This window comes from Xyrauchen texanus, chromosome 1 (assembly GCF_025860055.1).
Source record: "Xyrauchen texanus isolate HMW12.3.18 chromosome 1, RBS_HiC_50CHRs, whole genome shotgun sequence".
NCBI lineage: Eukaryota > Metazoa > Chordata > Actinopteri > Cypriniformes > Catostomidae > Xyrauchen > Xyrauchen texanus.
In genome coordinates, this window is record NC_068276.1 from 15532743 (window position 1) to 15552131 (window position 19389).

At 40.1% G+C, this 19389-nt stretch overlaps 1 protein-coding gene across 1 annotated transcript; it reads left to right on the forward strand.

The window, feature by feature from the left end:
* The first annotated feature begins 588 nt into the window (after window positions 1-588).
* On the forward strand, window positions 589-2413 carry LOC127647466 (signal-regulatory protein beta-2-like). The gene is made up of 6 exons (XM_052131730.1): window positions 589-703; window positions 816-1163; window positions 1315-1662; window positions 1806-1913; window positions 2029-2051; window positions 2228-2413. The coding sequence occupies exons 1-6, from the start codon at window positions 625-627 to the stop codon at window positions 2348-2350; spliced, it is 1029 nt and encodes a 342-aa protein (XP_051987690.1). The 5' UTR covers window positions 589-624; the 3' UTR covers window positions 2351-2413.
* Window positions 2414-19389: the final 16976 nt, after the last annotated feature.

Here is a 19389-nt window from a genome sequence, read left to right on the forward strand (position 1 = left end):
TCTCAAAACTGAAAGGAGTTTTGATAATCAATCAATAATTTTCTGTCAGCAAAAAATGGCCAAGGCAGAGATTTGTTTTAATTTTTTTTATAAAAATACTGACACTGAAAAGGTGACACATGTATCAACTTTATCTAAAACATCACAATAGCAGTAATGGATTTGCCTTTCAACTATGAAAACGTAATCATTGAATAAACACAGACATTATTTTAATTCATTTTCTCCGCATTATTTCCACTTCCACTTCTATTTAAGTGATTGCTGTTGTGTTGTCAGTCTGATGTTTCATGTTTGTTTTTTTATGACACTGTCTGCATATGTATTATATAATTTGCTCGTTGACTGTTTTAATCTGTAATTTGCTCATTTAGACTTTTTTTTTTTCCTTTGGTGTGCTACATTTATTTATTTAAATAAAATCAGCTGACATTTTGCAAACTCCATACCAACATCCAGTTGGGTTGCTGCTGCTGCTACAACAGGGCTTTCAGCTCAATCGAAACACCTTCTCACCTGGCCAATCAGCTCTTAGAAAACTGAATACATAAGATGGAAGTGTCTCAGTTGTCTAAAAAGAGAACATAAGGACACAGTCTGACACACTATAAAGTGGGTTGATTCATGTTTGTTTTTCTCAGAGGATTTAAAAGTCTTCTGATCATGAGATATTATTTGATTCTTTTAATCTCCTCAACAATAGGTAAATATACCTAAAATATTTATGTATATATATATATATTAAACAACCACATATTTAACACAATATAACAAACAAAATGATAAATGTACCTGTTTTGTGCTTTATTGTGCAGTCTGCTCCTATGATATGAATGTTGTTCAGGAGGATCGTTTAAAAATAGTTAGACCTGGAGACGATGTAAACCTTACTTGCACATTTTCAAGCAGTTTGCAAACGACAACAGCATGGATTAAACAGGATGCAGGAGGAAAATCTCAACATATTGTAACTTTTTATTTAACGCAACAAAGCAGCTCGAATGAAGATTTGAAAACAAATCGTTTTATTGTTGCCAAAGGAGATGACAGTTTTAATCTGACAATTCTTAAGACAAAGACTTCCGACTCTGCAACTTATTTCTGTGTAGTTTCATCACATTACAACATTGGAATGGGTGCGGGCACCAGTTTACTTGTCAAAGGTAAGTTTCTCCTGTTTGCTTGTTATTTAGTTTTGATTTGTTGGCGGGTAATGGTGGGTAATTTTTTGCCTATACCTTATCAAATGAACCTACTTTGTACAGACTCATTGTTAATCATACAAAAATGTTTATGCTTATTTCCCTTTTCAAGATGCAGCTATAGGCACACACACAATTCTTCAGCAGTCTTTGATAGACACGGATCCATCAGGGGATTCTGTGACTTTGCAGTGCAGTATCTTAACTGAGAGTTGTGCAGGAGGATACAGTGTCTTCTGGTTCAAGCAAAGTTTGGGAGACTCACATCGAGGAGTCCTTTACACCAATGGAGAGAGAAATGGTCAGTGTAAGAACAATGAGATTCAATCTAAAGCACAGAGTTGTGTCTATAATCTCCTGAAGAGGAACCTCAGCCATTCTGATGCAGGGATTTACTACTGTGCTGTGGCCACATGCGGGGAGATACTGTTTGGAAATGGAACTGAACTGAATTTTGGGAGTAAGGCTTTGTTGAAATACACTAATAATTGCTTTCTTGCCACTCAATAGAAGAATTTTGTTCTCATATTGGAGTACATGATACCAATTAACAGGTCTAATATGATAAATGTAAATTAAATGTAGACATTTTTATCATTTCAGAGAGTGGTGAAATGATTCCAACTATTCTTGCTCTTGGAACTTCAAATGTCTTGTTTTTGATTCTTGCTGTTTTTCTTGGAGTAAAACTATTTAGGTGTTCAAATAAAGGTAAGATTATCTGTCAATAGATTTATATATTGATTAAATATGATAATGTGATTGCCACTTCTAAAATCTTACATGATTTCTATTTTTGACAAAACTGTTTATAATTTTCCCGAAGATCCCAAGACTCGAGAGATTGAAGTAAGTATGAAGTTTATTCATTTCATTTCTTTGAGAATGAGAGTTCCTGTTTTCAGTGTTCCTAAAAGCTTTTTGGATTTATGTTAGAAATTTCTGCTACATTTAGTAGTCATTTTCCTTTTTATATCTTTACCGTATCATTTTATATATTTTAAATTATATATATATAATTTTAGACTGAAGACACCGTGAATTATGCAGGCCTTAGCTTTACCCAGAAGCCTCTCAACTCTCAAAGGGCCAGAGCAAACATCACTCAAGAGCAGTCTCTGTACACACAGGTCCGATCATATCAGTAACAAATTCAGAGGATTATAGGAAAATGTAAATCTATGTTAATAGTCTGAAAATGCTTTTTTTACTCAAACACTAGCCAAATAAATGTAATTAAAATCTGATTCTGCGGATCTGTAATAGCTACAGGTGTTGGAAAATAGCAACTGTCTTGTCTGAACAGCAAGAGAAAGTTGCCTTTAGACGGCCTCTATATAAGTCTAAATGCTATGCAAGCTTAAATGAGTACAACATGCTTCAGGACTTTAATTTTAGGAGTTTCATCATTTAATTTACAGTTGTGTTCATTAAAATATACAGTATATATTACTGGTTGATAAAACAATGCAGTCATATTACCAGGCTTTGCAATTCATATAAAATGTATTTGAATGTTACTGTATTATATAGTCTTTGTACAGTAAATGTTCTGTACACAAACATGTGTGGCCATAAGGATTAGAGTAAGAAAAGCAATGTCTGTTTATGTACCTTTTTTTCCTCTTCTTTATTTTGTTGTTTTTTTTTTTTGTGCACATTCATGCAGTTGTGCACAGGATTTCTATCTGCCAAATAAATGTATGTAAAATGTAAACGTAGAGATGTATATGATTTTCTTGTGTAGAGTATTTTTTTATTATTATTTATTTATGTTTTAGTATTCTTCCTCTCTTCTTTTTAAAGTTATTTTGAACACCACAAAATACATTTAATCGTGATTATTTAATATAATACAAACATGAACACAAAGTCAAATATTGCAACAAACTAAAAATATCACTGATTCTTCAGACATGGAACAAAACAAGCTGCGAAAAATAAGGAATTATTTGTTATTTATATAGCAAGGATTTATTTTTTATTATTCTGTTCAACATGCTTTAACGTTGTTTTGGATCACATGCTTTTTTTATCACTCACTATGGGTCAACATAATAAGCTGCAAATAATAATAAAACAATTTACATTTAATAAATAATCATTATTATAAACACAATTATCAAAGAAATATTATACATTTTGACTAAATGTGCCAAAGACACAACATGAATTGAAACAACAGAACAAATTGTCAATTGATGAAAAATATACATTTTAAAATGTAATAATAGCCATATTTTGCGAATTCCACATATATTAAATGTATTGGCCATTTTGTGTTTGGGGTGTTGCAACATTAGGACAAACCTAAATAAATCTAAAGTATATATATATACACACACATAATTCCGTACATTTACATAGCACTTCTAGACACTCCATGACCTTGACCAGTGGGCAGCATCCACCTGGATGATGCGATGACAGACATAATGCTCCAGAATGCCCACCATGCACCAGCTATAGGTGGAGAGGAGGGTACAGAGCGTAAAATGTAGCCAATTTATATACAGTATTGGCGATTATTAGGAAGCATTGATGGATAGAGAACAATGGGCAAATTTGGTTAGGATGCTGGGTACAACCCTACACTTTTCAAGAAACATCCTGGGATTTTTAATGACCACAGAGTGTCAGAATCAGAATCAGATTCAGAAAAAGCTTTATTGCCAAGTAAGTTTTTTACGCATACAAGGGATTTGTTTTGGTGATGTAGGCACGTGTCAATCTCTAAATATATGAAACAAGAATTAAAATATAAGCAATATAAATATAAATATAAATATGTCCACACAGTATCAATTAAAAGTAAGAATAAAATAAAAGAGAGCAGAGTAGTACAGTGGAATGTAGAGCCAGAGGTGCAGTGTGGAGAGTGTCACTCCACCTCTGGAGTCAAGACCTCATTAAACATCTCATCTAAAAGACGGTGCCTTTTATATAGTATAGTGTCACTTACAGGGGCATTATGACCCACTAAGACAGGGTGAGAATGTAATATCTCTCTGGAATGTTTCTATAAATTAAAGAGAAAATAAATTAAATGATACATTTGTACAATATTTCAGAGAACACCTTTGATTAATTTCAATGTGGAAGTATAATTGTTTAACAACTGATGGCAGGTGAAGTTTTGAGACATGTTTTGTCCCTTGCCTCAAGAAGTTATGTTATGTTGGTTAAAAGAGTACACAACAACAAAAAAAAAAATGTCTATTGTCTAATTGTCTAGACAATTATCTATTTTTTATTTTATTTTTTATTATCTTCTTTTAAACAAGGAACATACACACAGACACTGCACAGATACAATTACATATATGTTTAATGTGGATAGAGTCTTGTTCCAGAGAATATAAAAATATATCGACTTACTTGATGCGATGGATGTGGATATAAAATTTAACATATTTTAAAGAGAGAGAGGGTCCATCGCATGAGTGCAATTCATAATGCCGTTTTTCTGTTGTGGGTTATATGATTGTGAACCATAAGTTGATAGAGGACAGAATGATTTCTTCAAGAGTCTGGGCTAATTGCAATGGTTCTCCATCCAGCTCCTGGAGGTTTCCAGCACTGTGCATGTGTGTGCATGTGTGTGTGTCTTGTGCATGTGTGACACAATCTATTTGACTTATTAGCTTGTCAAAAGAGTGTTCCATGCCATTAACTTTTAGCTTGTGTCAGTGCAGGGGGACTTCTTTGAAATTAAGTCTGCTGTGTGGTTGCATTTTAACCCAGGGTCACTGCTTCCACCTAGTGGTTTTAGGACGGCATGAAATCTGTTATTTTGTGCGGCCAATCTGCCTAATTTTGAAGGTAGTTTCAAAATTAATTGGCCATTTGGCTTGAATCCTCTTTGTTTTTTTTCCTCTCTTACATTGACTGTAAATTAAAACCTACTTTTGAAACGCACATACAAATTTATTTAAATTGGAATTGCATGTATATAGATGTATTTGTGTGTGTGTGTGTGTGTGTGTGTGTGTGAGCGTGTATTTATCACTTTGTGGGGACCAAATGTCCCCATAAGGATAGTAAAACCCGAAATTTTTGACCTTGTGGGGACATTTTGTCGGTCCCCATGAGGAAAACAGCTTATAAATCATACTAAATTATGTTTTTTGTAAAATGTAATGTAAAATGTAAAAATGCAGAAAGTTTTCTGTGAGGGTTAGGTTTAGGGGTAGGGTTAGGTTTAGGGGATAGAATATAAAGTTTGTACAGTATAAAAACCATTATGTCTATGGAAAGTCCCCATAAAACATGGAAACACTACGTGTGTGTGTGTGTGTGTGTGTGTGTGTGTGTGTGTGTGTGTGTGTGTGTGTGTGTGTGTGTGTGTGTGTGTGTGTGTGTGTGTGTGTGTGTGTGTGATTTTTAATACTGATCAAATAAATGGTAAAAGCTCTAAAAATACATTTTCATTTTGGAACTAAACGTTTCAGCTGATACAAAGCAGATTCCAAGCAAAAATTGTGTGTGTCCTAAAAGCAAATCTTCCTCTTTACTGAGTGTTTGGTGGTGAAGGTGGCACAATTAGATACAAGATTTAAAAAAATGTGGTTATAAACTGGTAATTACTAGGGTATTATGCTATAAATGTGGTTTATGAAGACATTTCTAGTGTCCCCATAATTCAAATCGCTTAAAAAACATACTAAACGTTTTGTTTTTTTTTTAATTTATAAATTCAGAAAGTTTTTTGTGAGGGTTAGGTTTAGGGGTAGGTTTAGGGTTAGGGGATATAATCTATAGTTTGTACAGTATAAAAATCATTATGTCTATGGAGAGTCCTCATAAGGATAGCTGCACCAACATCTGCCTAATGTCTTAGTTAAGAAAATGCGGTTGATGTTTTTTTTTTTATCTCCATATTGTCTTTGCCAGTTTGTTCTGGCAAAGACAGTTTGATCTACTGTAGCTTTAGATTCTTTCTGTGGGTTTTTGCCCTCTCATGGGTTGTTATTCTGAGTTTATATTTTAATAATTTTTTCATTATAATAAACTCTACGATTGGGTTCATTGGTTCCAAACCTGAAAGGCTTAGATATACTGCAAGTACCTAACTGCATGAAACAGTGAGCAATGTTTCATCCATCCATGTTCTCACTGCATAAAAATCTATTTAATAAAGAGAAAATCTGACATTAATTTGAAGCTTAATAGATGCCTACCAACATTTAAATAGAAATTTCTTTAAGTAGATTTCTTGATAGACTATCTGCGGTCCCCTGAAACTGAATATTATGAATGGTCTCTGCTTCCACCTTGTGGTTTTAGGACGTTAGTACAATATAATTTAATTTAGACATTTGCTCCTCTTAAGGATATAGTACTCCCCCCAAAAAATAAAAAGTGACAGTATTACTACAGTATACTTCATGTCATGCCAACCCCATATGATTACAATTTTTTTTTCTCAGACCACAAAACTATATTTTAAAGAATGTTGATTTGTGGGTCCCACTTGATGCCATGCGCACTTTTTTAGAAATCCATCCATCCATCCATCTTCAACCGCTTATCCGAAGTCGGGTCGCGGGGGCAGCTGCTCCAGCAGGGGGCCCCAAACTTCCCTATCCCGAGCCACATTAACCAGCTCTGACTGGGGGACTCCGAGGCGTTCCCAGGCCAGTGTGGAGATGTAATCTCTCCACCTAATCCTGGTTCTTCCCCGAGGCCTCCTCCCAGCTGGACGTGCCTGAAACACCTCCCTAGGGAGGCGGCCAGGGGGCATCCTTACCAGATGCCCAAACCACCTCAACTGACTGCTTTCGACACAAAGGAGCAGCGGCTCTACTCCGAGCTCCTCACGGATGACTGAGCTCCTCACCCTGTCTCTAAGGGAGAAGCCCGCCACCCTTCTGAGGAAGCCCATTTCGGCCGCTTGTACTCATGACCTAGTTCTTTCGGTCATGACCCAGCCTTCATGACCATAGGTGAGGGTAGGAACAAAAATTGACCGGTAGATCGAGAGCTTTGCCTTTCGGCTCAGCTCTCTTTTCGTGACAACGGTGCGATAGAGCGAGTGCAATGCCGCCCCCACTGCCCCGATTCTCCGGCCAACCTCCTGCTCCATTGTCCCCTCACTCATGAACAAGACCCCGAGGTACTTGAACTCCTTCACTTGGGGCAATACCTCCTCCCCTACCTGGAGTACGCACTCCATCGGTTTCCTGCTGAGAACCATGGCCTCAGATTTAGAGGTGCTAATCCTCCTCCCAGCCACTTCACACTCGACTGCCAAGCGATCCAGTGAGAGCTGAAGGTCATGGACCGATGATGACATGAAGACAACATCATCTGCAAAAAGCACCCCGGGCCGGTGTGGGGATACTCACGAGTCCCCGGCTGAGTGAAGCTACGTTGGAGTTTACAATGACACCTGGAAAGGCGTGATTGGGAGGAACGGCCTCCACGATCTGAACCCGAGTGGATGTTTGTTATTGGACTTCTGTGTTAGTCATGGATTATCTATAACAAAGCAGTGGGTGTGGGAAAAGTTCGGAGAAGCCATGGAGAAGGACTTTCGGTCCGCACTAAAGTGTCTCTGGAAAACCGTCTGCCACCTTAGGAGGGGGAAACGGGGAACCATCCAAGCTGTATACAGCAAAGATGGGACGCTGTTGGTTATTGGGAGGTGGAAGGAACACTTTGAAGAACTCCTAAATCCCAACACACCCTCTATGCTAAAGGCAGAGCTGGAGGATAATGGGGGATCAGATTCTATTTCCCTGGGGGAGGTCACTGAGGTAGTCAATCAACTCTGCAGTGGCAAAGCCCCGGGGATTGATGAGATCTGACCAGAGATCTGACCAGAAATGCTGAAAGCTTTGGATGTGGAGGGGGTGTCATGGATGACACGCCTCTTCAATTGCGTGGAAGTCTGGGACAGTGCCTAAGGAGTGGCAGAACGGGGTGGTGGTTCCCCTCTTCAAAAAGGGTGATCAGAGAGTGTGTGCCAACTACAGGGGTATCACACTTCTCACTGGTAAAGTTTACTCCAAGGTGCTGGTGAGGAGGGTTCGGCCGATTGTCGAACCTCGGATTGAAGAGGAACAATGCGGGTTCCGTCCTGGCCATGGAATGACGGACCAGATCTTTACTCTAGCAAGGATCCTGGAGGGGGCCTGGAAGTATGCTCATCCGGTCTACATGTGTTTTGTGGATCTGGAGAAGGCGTATGACTGGGTCCCCCGGGAGAGACGGTGGGAGGAGCTGCGGGAGTATGGGGTGGGGGGGGTCCCTTCTTAGGGCGATCCAATCCCTGTATGTCCAAAGCGAGAGCTATGTCCGGGTCCTCGGCACGAAGTCGAGCTTTGACATGATATTGCATGATTTAGAAATAAATAAATAAATCTATTATCATTATGATCACTACAACATGATGTTGAAATGCACTAACTCACCTTTAATAACCAATGAGTTCCATTTCCAAAGGTAAAGATACAAATATACTGTTTATATAACAGACAGAGGTGACACAAAAATATGAGGCTGAATCTGATTGTAAAGTCTTCATAATTGTCAGTTAAAACTGTAAATCCCCCTTGATACATCAAAATTTTTGTTTTTAAATTAATTGTAAAAATTTACTTTTTGATATATGGTGAAACGAGGGAGCAATTAAACATGGTTCTTTTACAATGACTTACTTGTACCACATTGCCATGGTAACATGCTGTTTTTAAATAAAGCAGGACAATATCACAGTATTGAACTGATAGAACTGGATCTGGTTGTACAATTCTTCCATATAAACCCTCACCTGTGAGAAGATCAATAACAGACATAACACAATGACAAAATTATTTGTCACTTTTAGGATTTTAAGACAAAAAATAAATAAAAAAATAACAGGAATATTATATAAATGGCACTTACAGAGTTCATATAAGATCATCACACATAGTTTTTGTCCATCCTACCTTCTACAGATCATTCTCCATCAAGTTATTTTTCAGCAAATCATCCCCCATTTCCTGGACTTGATAGTGTTTAATATGGCACACTTACAATCGAGTTGCAAGTGAATAATTTTGATAAAATCAGAATTCTAGAACACAATTAACATTTTATTTGTAATGTTTCTGCATGTGTATGGTATTTCATGTGATAATATTTTCTTTTTTTTTAAGACTGTTCTATGATAATGTCAATTAACTTTTGTTAATTGACTAAAAAAGCTGAAATAAAATGACATTCTTTTCATTTGACATTGCAACTTTCTGTTCTTCACTTTTTAATATTGGTGCAGATATTAAAAATAAAGTTGAAATGGATGAGCAAAGTGTAACAATTTATCTAATTTTATTTTGGGAATATAAAAAAATGGGTTGATTCAGGCCATATATTAATTAAATTGGAATGTAACCATTGAAACAGAAAAACTCTGTCCAAGGTCCTGAAATGACACAACTCATATCGATAATAATTGTCTGAGAAAGAATCATAATGCAGAATATTAATGCAGAATATTTGGTGGGCTACATGAATAGTGACAAAACAAATTCATCACACATTGTAATATAATACAAAACAAAATGGATTTAAGGCAGTGTTATGATCTGGGGTTTCTTCAATTGGTCAGGTCTAGGCTCAGCAACGTTATACGGCAATACAATGAAGATTTTTTTTATTCTCTGACAGCACAGGCATATTCCAGGATGACAATGCCTAGATTCATTGGGCTCAAATTGTGAAAGAGTGGTTCAGGGAGCATGAGGAATAATTTTCACACATAAATAGGCCACCACAGAGTCCTGACGTTAACCCCATCGAAAGTCTTTGGGATGTGCTGGAGAAGACTTTACGGAGTTGTTCAACTCTCCTGTCGCCAATATGAGATCTTGGACAAAAATGTATGCAACTCTGGAGGGAAATAAATGTTTTGATATTGCATAAGGTTGTCGAAACTATGCCACGACAAACGCGTAATCAGAGATAAAGGTGGTACAACTAAATATTACAGTATGTAACTTTTTTGTTTTGGCTAGGCAGTGTATGATACAATACAATATGGTAAAAAAGATCAACTTTGATTTGGGACACATTTTTTTATTTGGGCTTGAAAGGGACAAATGTTTAGTCAAACTTTGCCTTTGGTATGTTGATACTGTTTTTATTTAAATGTTTTTTACATTATCCTGCTGTAGAGCTAATAAGTAATAGCATGTATATAGAAGACCATTTTTAGCATTAATTAACCATGTATAAGCATTTCTATACATGTGACTGTATTAATGGGTTTTATTTATTAATTCATTTTTATTGTAATACATTTAGGAAATGTAATACATTTCTATTACTTTATTCTAATTCATTATTTACCCTTTATCTGATGCAAATGCATAATTTCTAGCCTATATGCTTTACTCCTGCACTACAACTTCAGGTTCTTCAAAATCTTTTACCCACAATCTTTAAATTCAAATAGCCTACATGTAATCTAAAAAAATGAATGTAGCTAGAAAAGCACATCCAAGGAAATGGCATGTCTTTTATTCTTTAGAAACATGAACTTGAAATTAAATTAAAACATTTTTTTTTTTTTAAAAGAAACTTGAAATTTGTTAGATTTGATAAACATTGATAAACATAAAAATTTGATAAAGATCAGAAACATTTTTTAGGCTGTATTTAACATTCAGGCCTGTTCAATATTTCTAAACCATGTGAGAACAAATTTAGCATATGAAACAAAAAGTCTTGCAGTGTAGTCTCAGACTATTAATCTGCTGACTACTACATGTAAAAGTCAAAGCTACTGTTTGACACATTGTTTTAGCATCATAAGAAACCGTGTGGAAACTTTTGACCACTATGATCTGAGTCCTACTAAAGTTTGTCTGTTTGTTCTTTCCATTCTATTTTCACTTTCATACACTGACCACAAACTGAACTCTGAGGCTGACGGTCTACACTTTGAGCTCACAGTTCAGATGGTAAAGAGGTCTCTGATAACCTGCCCACTGTTCTATGTTTAGTTTACTCTGTTTACACATGTGTTCTCATGTGCTGAATAACATGTAAGTAAATAAAATAAATACATCATACAGAAATTGATTACAAAAAGCTAATAAAATATATTATTACACATAAATTAACTCATGTTTAATGTAATTGCTTACAGCAATCAGAAATCTGCTTCTCTGTTTAATGTACTGTAGACAATCCTACATAAAGCAAAATCTAACATGAACATCGTATCAATGATATCTGCTGCATCATTATTGTTATATTTAACTTACTAATATTAATTTAACCAACTTAATAAAAAAAAAAAAGAAACCTGAAGAATGTAAATGATTGGCAGCTTTCCTTAATTATTTAATAGATTATTTCTTGATTCACTGTACATCTTATAGGTGTATGGTTCACCAAATTCAGCAGAAATATAAAGTGACATTTAAAAAAAAAAAAAAAATGTACCATATAAATTAACAGGCAGTATAAATCAAATAAAAGTGCTTTAATATAATTTAATTGATCTAACAGTGCATAATTTTTGGTTTGCACATACCTCCAAAATAGGATAGAGTTTCAAATCTAGATCTGACTTGAAAGGGTATATCTTTAGTGATATGCAACTTTTATCATGAAGACTGATCAGCAATGTCTCAAATACTTTATGTAATAAAAGTTGCTTCAAAGCAGTGGCAGGTTATTTATGTTTTTGTAATGGAAAGAGATTGGAGGGGAGTGGTGGTGTAAATATGTTTCTTGTGGTTTTGATGCAGCATGAGTTGTGAAAAAAGTAGACGGTCTTGTGAGTGGAATCTAGCCATGACACATGCATATGTAGACCCATAACCACACTTTACATATGTTTACATTTTTCATAAAGGGTGCAGCATTGGCACATGCATCAAAACTTTTATTTTACTATATTGATAAGTATACTGATATTCATTAGTGAATAGTCATTTCACATGATTCACTTATGTATCTTTATGTTCAAATAAAGAGCTACATCCATAGCTACACTGCAATTATTATATACAGTAATTACAGTTGAGGTCAGAAGTTTACATACACTTAGGTTGAAGTCATAAAAACTCATTTTAACCAAAAACGTTTTAACCATTCCACAGATTTCATATTGCAAACGTCTAGGTTACGTATGTAACCTCCGTTCCCTCATGGAGGGAATGAGACGTTGTATCGGAGAAGCGACACTAGGGGTCTCTCTTGAGCGCCGAAATATGACTCTGACTTATGAAAAAAGGCCAATGAGAAGTTGACAGACAGTATTTGCATACCCCGCCCCCAGACATACGGGCATTTAAGCGGGCAAATACGGGAGTTCATTCAGGATTTTTCTGAGGAGCAACAGTGGCTCGGCTCAGCGACATGGCGGGGAGGACACAACGTCTCGTTCCCTCCATCGGGGAACGGAGGATACATACATAACCTAGACGTTTCCCTTCTGTCGCTCTCTCCACGTTGTGTCAGAGAAGCGACACTAGGGGTCCCACTTCAATCATGCCATGCGCTGAGCCATGTACGTGAAATGCTGATACAGAAGCGGGCAGGTATTCTTCCATGCAAACTCGACCAGCTGTATCCGGCTGCAAGTACCCTTCCCCAATGCCCCATTAAAGTCATCAGGATCCTTCTGGTTACCCTAGTGAGGGGAACAAGGTGATGCTTGCCAACCTGGGAACGGGCCAAGCCTGGCTGGGCCTCTTTTCTCTCTATGTTTCTCGCATAGAGCAATCAGGGCTGGGGCCCTTACATGCATTAAGGGCAGGGGTTCTTATCCAGTTTCCTATTCTTTCAGGAGGAGAAGACCCTGCGGAGACAACACCTACCCTGCAGGGGAGATAAATGGTGGCGAATACATCACATGGCCACTTAGGATCTATGTGGGAAGCTGGCGCTGTGGTAGATCCAGCCTCGTAGAGGGGGGAGTTGCTACAGCATGGCGACCGAGCCAGCTGGGACTGCCTAAGGGAGACACGGGGTTCCGCTCGTGAGGGGACAATACCGCGGAAAATACACACAGGGGGAGTCCATGTAGGAGGCCTTAACCTGTGGAGCACCTATTTCAGTACAGGGTAGACTAAGTACCCGTAGTGGACTGGGTCGGCGAGTTCCTCCGCTGAACTGCGGACCCAGAGGGCTAGGGAGGAATCAACCAGAGATCCGAGAGGTGGGATGTCCTGGGAAACAAGGTGCACTATTTTACCTCGGCTGAGGGAAAGGGCGCTAGGCGCAAGTGATTCACCCGGCCAGTTCGTCAGTGCGTTACCGAGTTCTACGGGCTCGGACCTGAGAAAACACGAGACGATACCGACTCAACCCGGAGATTGTAAAATCTTGCGAAGGTATTAGGTGTTGCCCACCCTGCTGCTCTACAGATGTCTGCTAGGGAGGTGCCCCTGGCCAGTGCCCATGAGGACGCGACACTTCTGGTTGAGTGCACTCGGACCCGCGGGGGGGCATGGTCTGGGTGTGATAAGCCAATGCAATGGCGTCAACAACCCAGTGGGCGAGCCTCTGTTTGGAGACAGCATTCCCTTTCTGCTGTCCCCCAAAGCAGACAAAGAGCTGCTCAGAACGTCTAGAGCTCTGCGTGCGGTCCAAATAGGTACGCAAAGCACGTACCGGACACAGCAAAAAAGGGCTGGGTCAACCTCCTCCCGGGGCAGCGCTTGCAGGTTCACTACCTTATCTCTGAAGGGTGTGGTAGGAACCTTGGGCACGTAGCCCGGTCGCGGTCTTAGGATCACGTACGTGTCTGCCGGACGGAACTCCAGGCAAGTGTCGCTGATAGAGAACGATTGCAGGTGCCCTACCCTCTTGATGGAGGCGAGCGCGATCAGCAGGGCAGTCTTGAGAGAGAGGGCCCTAAGTCCAGCTGAGTCTAGCGGCTCGAAGGGGGGTCTCTGGAGGCCCACGAGGACCACTGAGAGATCCCAGGAGGGGAACAGGCTTGGCCGGGAGGGATTTAACCTCCGGGCACCTCTCAGGAACCTGATGATTAAGTCGTGCTTACCCAGAGACTTACCATCTACAGTATCGTGGTGAGCCGCGATGGTGGCGACATACACTTTGAGGGTGGAAGGGGACAGCATCCCCTCCAACCTTTCCTGTAGGGACAGAAGCACTGACCTAACTGCGCATCTCTGCGGGTCTTCAGCTCGGGAAGAACACCAATTTGCGAACAGGCACCACTTTAGGGCGTAAAGGTGCCTGGTAGAAGGAGCTCTGGCTTGGTTGATTGTGTCTATGACGGTCGCTGGTAGACCGGCTAGCTCTTCCGTGTCCCATCCAAGGGCCAGACATGGAGGTTCCAGAGGTCTGGGTGTGGATGTCAGACCGTGCCCCGTCCCTGTGAAAGAAGTTCCTTCTTCTGGGGAATTCGCCAGGGAGGAGCTGTCGCGAGAAGCATGAGATCCGAAAACCAAGCCTGAGTGGGCCAGTAGGGGGCCTCGTCCTCGTCCTCCATGACCTTGTACAGCACCTGTGCAAGAAGGCTTACTGGGGGGAATGCATACTTGTGCAGCCCAGTGGGCCAGCTGTGTGCCAGTGCATCTGCCCCGAGGGGAGCCTCTTTCAGGCGTACCAGAGCGGGCAGTGGGAGGTTTCTTGGGAGGCAAACAGGTCTACCTGGGCCTTGCCGAACCATTCCCAAATCAGCTGGACCAACTTGGGTGAAGCCTCCACTCGCCACTGGGCAAGCGTTGTCATGACAGCGCATCCGCTATCACATTGAGGTTGCCGGGGATGTGAGTGGCACGCAGCGACTTGAGTCTGGCTCCAAAGGAGGAGACGACGGGTGAGTCGTGACATGTGGTGGGAGTGTACGCCACCTTGGCGATTTATGTACGCCACCACTGCGGTGCTGTCTAACCTGACTAGGACATGTTTGTCCCGAACTAACGGGAGGAACTTCCTCAGGGCAAAGAAAACAGTCAGCAACTCTAAGCAGTTGATGTGCCAGCACAGTGGGGCCCCTTTCCAACGGCCCGTGGCTGCGTGCCCTTGCACACGGCGCCCCAACCCGATCTGGAGGCGTCGGTCGTGACCAGGACGCATCGGGGACACCTGCTGCAAGGGTACTCCTGCCCGTAGAAAGCAGAAGTCTGTCCAGGGTTTGAGTGTTTGGGGGCAGGCGGTGTTGATCATCACACGGTGCGTGTCTCGGGACTCGAGTCTGAAGCCAGTGCTGAAGTGGTCTCATATGCATCAACCCCAGCGGCGTGACCGCCGCTTAGGACGCCATATGCCCCAGGAGCCTTTGGAAAAGTTTTAAAGGGACCATAGTGCCTGGCTTGAAGGAAGCGAGGCATTTCAGCACCGACTGTGCACGCTCGTTGGTGAGACGTGCTGACATTGAGACTGAGTCTAACTCCATTCTGAGAAAAGAGATGCTCTGAACTGAGGCGAGCTTGCTCTTTTCCCAGTTGACCTGAAGCCCCAAACGGCTGAGGTGCCTGAGCACCTGGTCTCTGTGTGCGCATAGTAACTCTCGCGAGTGGGCCAGGATGAGCCAGTTATCGAGGTAGTTGAGTATGCGGATGCCGGCTTCTCGGAACGGGGCAAGGGCTGCCTCTGCGACTTTCATGAAGACGCGAGGGGACAGTCGAAACGCAAACCGTAGGCAGGGTCAGTGTCGCGGCAAAATTGACGTGAAAGTATGCGTCCCTCATGTCTACCGCTGCGAACCAATCTAGATGCCGGACGCCAGTCAGAATCTGTTTCTGCGTGAGCATTTTGAACGGGAGTTTCAGCAGAGCCCGGTTGAAAACTCGCAGGTCCAAGATCGGTCGTAAGCCACCGCCTTTCTTGGGTAAGGTTAAAAAAGTACATATAGAATACAAATAAACAAAAAAAATACAAAGAAGGGGATTCAATAATAGTGAAATCAGACATTACATGTGGCAATAACAGGAGGACTTTAAAATATCAGGACCCTTAGCAATATTATGCATTATAGTCAGCATTTCATCCAGTTTAATATAGTACAATTATCTGTAAACCCTTTGCAAATTCCCTCTCATGCTGAAAAGACTCATCCTTTGTGCTGTGTATTGTATGCGCTTACATGAGCAGGAGAAAATACTTTAAAAACCGGTACACATTGACTGCTGAGACTTTAGTCTGACATCCATGAAAGCTGCACAATTGATTACATTGAAACTGAAATCATGGTATATTGGTTTCTACTCAATTCACAGATGACATAGTGATTTTTGATCACGTGTGACTTAAGGTGTGGTTATGAGAGTATCCCTTTTCAATACGGGGCACCAGTTAAGAATACTATCTTAACAATTTAAGACCACTCTCATAAGAGCTGTTCGAAAGTAAACTACAGGGAGTCGGTCAGATAATTTATCTGAAGGATTTGTGAGAGTCTGGACAACTAGTAGAGTCTTTGATCATCAACACAATGAAGACACGGTTGTAATAAAATTAAGGACATTTATTAACAATAGATATGCAAGAGTAAATACCACAATGATTAATAATGCTTATAATGAATATGCACTGCAAAAGGATAATAAACTAATAAACAAAAGGAAAGTACTGAATTAAACATTAAAGCAAATAAATGATTTGAACTCAGAATGGATAAATGCAATGCAGTTGAACTGAATGTAGCAATGTGAGAGAATTGTATGGGAATGTGTTACCCCAGGTAACTGTTATCTAATCAAGTTAGAAAAGCATATGCTGCAGGTATGAACTAATTGCAAAGGTCTCTAGAAAGAGGTTTGGTAAGTTCATATTTATGTTTCACACAGTCGGGTGATCAGTCCGGCAGTAGAGACATCTTCCACTGATGATGCGTTCAGCGTGCAGTGGGAAGGGCACAGAGTTGCGATCCAGTAGTCGTTGCCACACTGGGCTGGAGGATACTGAACTTCGGTTGTGCCAAGAGGGTCCTTGAAGAGTGGACTGGGCAGCTGGATCAGTTGAATCTTCACAGGGTCCTTTGCAGGCTGGCTGCGTCACCGAGGAGCCGTGTGGGACAGGCAATGTCTGCCGATGCAGAGGTCATTTGTGTACTGGGCTGCGCTGCTGGAGGGTCCGTAAGGGTCAGATAAGGTCCCTCAATGCTGGGGAGCTTTTTCACCTAGAGTGCAGGAATATAGCAATAAAGAAATATAAAAGGTTTCGCTTGACAAAGCTTAACCTCAACTATCTTTTAGCCTCAGGTCAGAAACTCAGGACATGGTGTGTCTGCTAATGTCTGCCTTTCCCGTCAAGTTGGAAATGCAGGACAAGGGTGTGTCTACCCAGGGTACATATTTATCCCTTTCAGATGAGGAGGATATTGAAATCTGGTGCCTTTCCGATCCTGGAGTGTGATTGGCCAATGGTGTCTGAAGTAGCCAAGGTGTTGCCCACCCTAGTGTGGAACACATTTGCATAGCATAAAGTACAGTGTTACAACAGTGTCTTTAACATTTTACACATGCATTATTTCTTTACCAAACCTCTATCAAACCTCTCTCCTTTAAAGGCATCGTATGGAACAGATAGAGACCAAACACGATAAGCAACGGTTAAGTCATCGGCCATGCATTAATTTATCTGTTAATAGGTCTGTCCCGTGAACTGTTGTTAACAGTCAATAATCATTAACATAAACTGCTTTGCATGAAGATGGAGTGGATGTGTTGCAGTTTATATTAATTTAAGGCCTCCACACATAGGTTTGAATAGATCTCTGTGGCCCTCCACTGCTGCTGCATCCGGGAGGTCCTGAGGGAGTTTTAATGGCAGTTCTTGCCTAAACCTTAGGAATGAATTTGATGAGTTAAAGTCAAGTTCAGGTTGATACAATTGGTAATGTATCACAACAGAGCATGAGATTCTTCATACATAACAAAAGGACATCTTCTCTGATAAACCTTTTTCAAATGATTATTTCTTAAATGAACCTTACAGGCAGCATCAAACTACATCAGTTGTGAGGGATCTCCTTAAGCCACTAATAAACTAATAATATATTGATGACACTTTACATTTACATTTGCCATTAACTAACATATAGTGTAGGTAGGCCTAATACTTAACAGATTAGTAGCTAATTCATCAACATTTAAATCTTTCAAATTAAACTTTCATGACATATATATACATTCATGGATTTTTCAGTTTTAACTGTCTATTACAAGTTATATAATGCAATAATGCTTAAAGGTTTACTCAGCGATTCCTGAGAAACACTGTTGATATTCGAACTCAGCTGCCAAAGCAAACACACCCCTCCCTTCAGTGCTCCTTTGGAAGCTCCACCCCCCAAATTCATGCACGTGAGACAGTTTTACACATACCAGCTCCAGACACTCAGAACTCTCCTGCTACTAAATCTAACATCACAACATCAGCATATGGGTTCTGTGAAACATAGCAAAATTTATGTTACCCACCTATTGAGAAGAAAAAGAGCAACTTCTGCATCTGTCTTCAAGCCTTTTAACTCTCGGAGGTCTCTCCACTGCTGAAAACATTTTTAAGAGATTTTTACAGTCTTGCATTGTTTTATTGGTTATTATGTTACAGAATTTTCATTACCATTGAAGATCCAAGAAAAAAACCCCACAAGCACTTGTCCACGTGACAGCCAGCACACAAGAAAGACAGAGAGGGAGGGAGAGGACAGAGCTTGCAGCGATGTGAGAGTGGAAAAAAAGGTGCTTTTAATGCCAAAAAACTAACATCTCTTTTAAAAATATTTGGTATATAAGGGAAGATACGGTATGGAGTTTTAATTCTGATGGTAGGCTGCAATAATATATTCATAACTTAGATCAGCTGTTACTCGCGCTGTGCACCCAAATAATTTTCTGCATTCGCAAATGCAAGTAAAATGCTCGCACTGTAGAGCCCTGATTATTGAAAATAATTCACAAAATGTACCATATACTAACCGTGTAAATTAATTGAATTAATGTCATTTTTATCTTTACTAAAATACAAATATTATTTGGGGGGGGACCCCCCATAAGAAGTAAAAAATATACATGGGGGTCCAAGATAATAATGACACACATTCATTTAATTGATTTACACAGGGACCCCCCATACTTATAATGGGGGCCAATTTTTGAACATGAAAATACACACTTTTTCAAAAGTAGCCTTTTGATAAAATCACATACTAACATTTTCTGTGTAAAGTTATTGGCAGTATTACAACTTTGTTGCCATGACGATGTGT

What these genes read in the sequence shown, in the direction of transcription:
- LOC127647466 (XM_052131730.1), top strand. Translation starts at nt 625, where the DNA reads ATGTTTGTTTTTCTCAGAGGATTTAAAAGTCTTCTGATCATGAGATAT. An exon ending in CACCAGTTTACTTGTCAAAG is followed by an intron (nt 1,164 to 1,314) that starts GTAAGTTTCTCC and finishes TCCCTTTTCAAG; the next exon opens with ATGCAGCTATAGGCACACAC. An exon ending in ATTTAGGTGTTCAAATAAAG is followed by an intron (nt 1,914 to 2,028) that starts GTAAGATTATCT and finishes ATTTTCCCGAAG; the next exon opens with ATCCCAAGACTCGAGAGATT.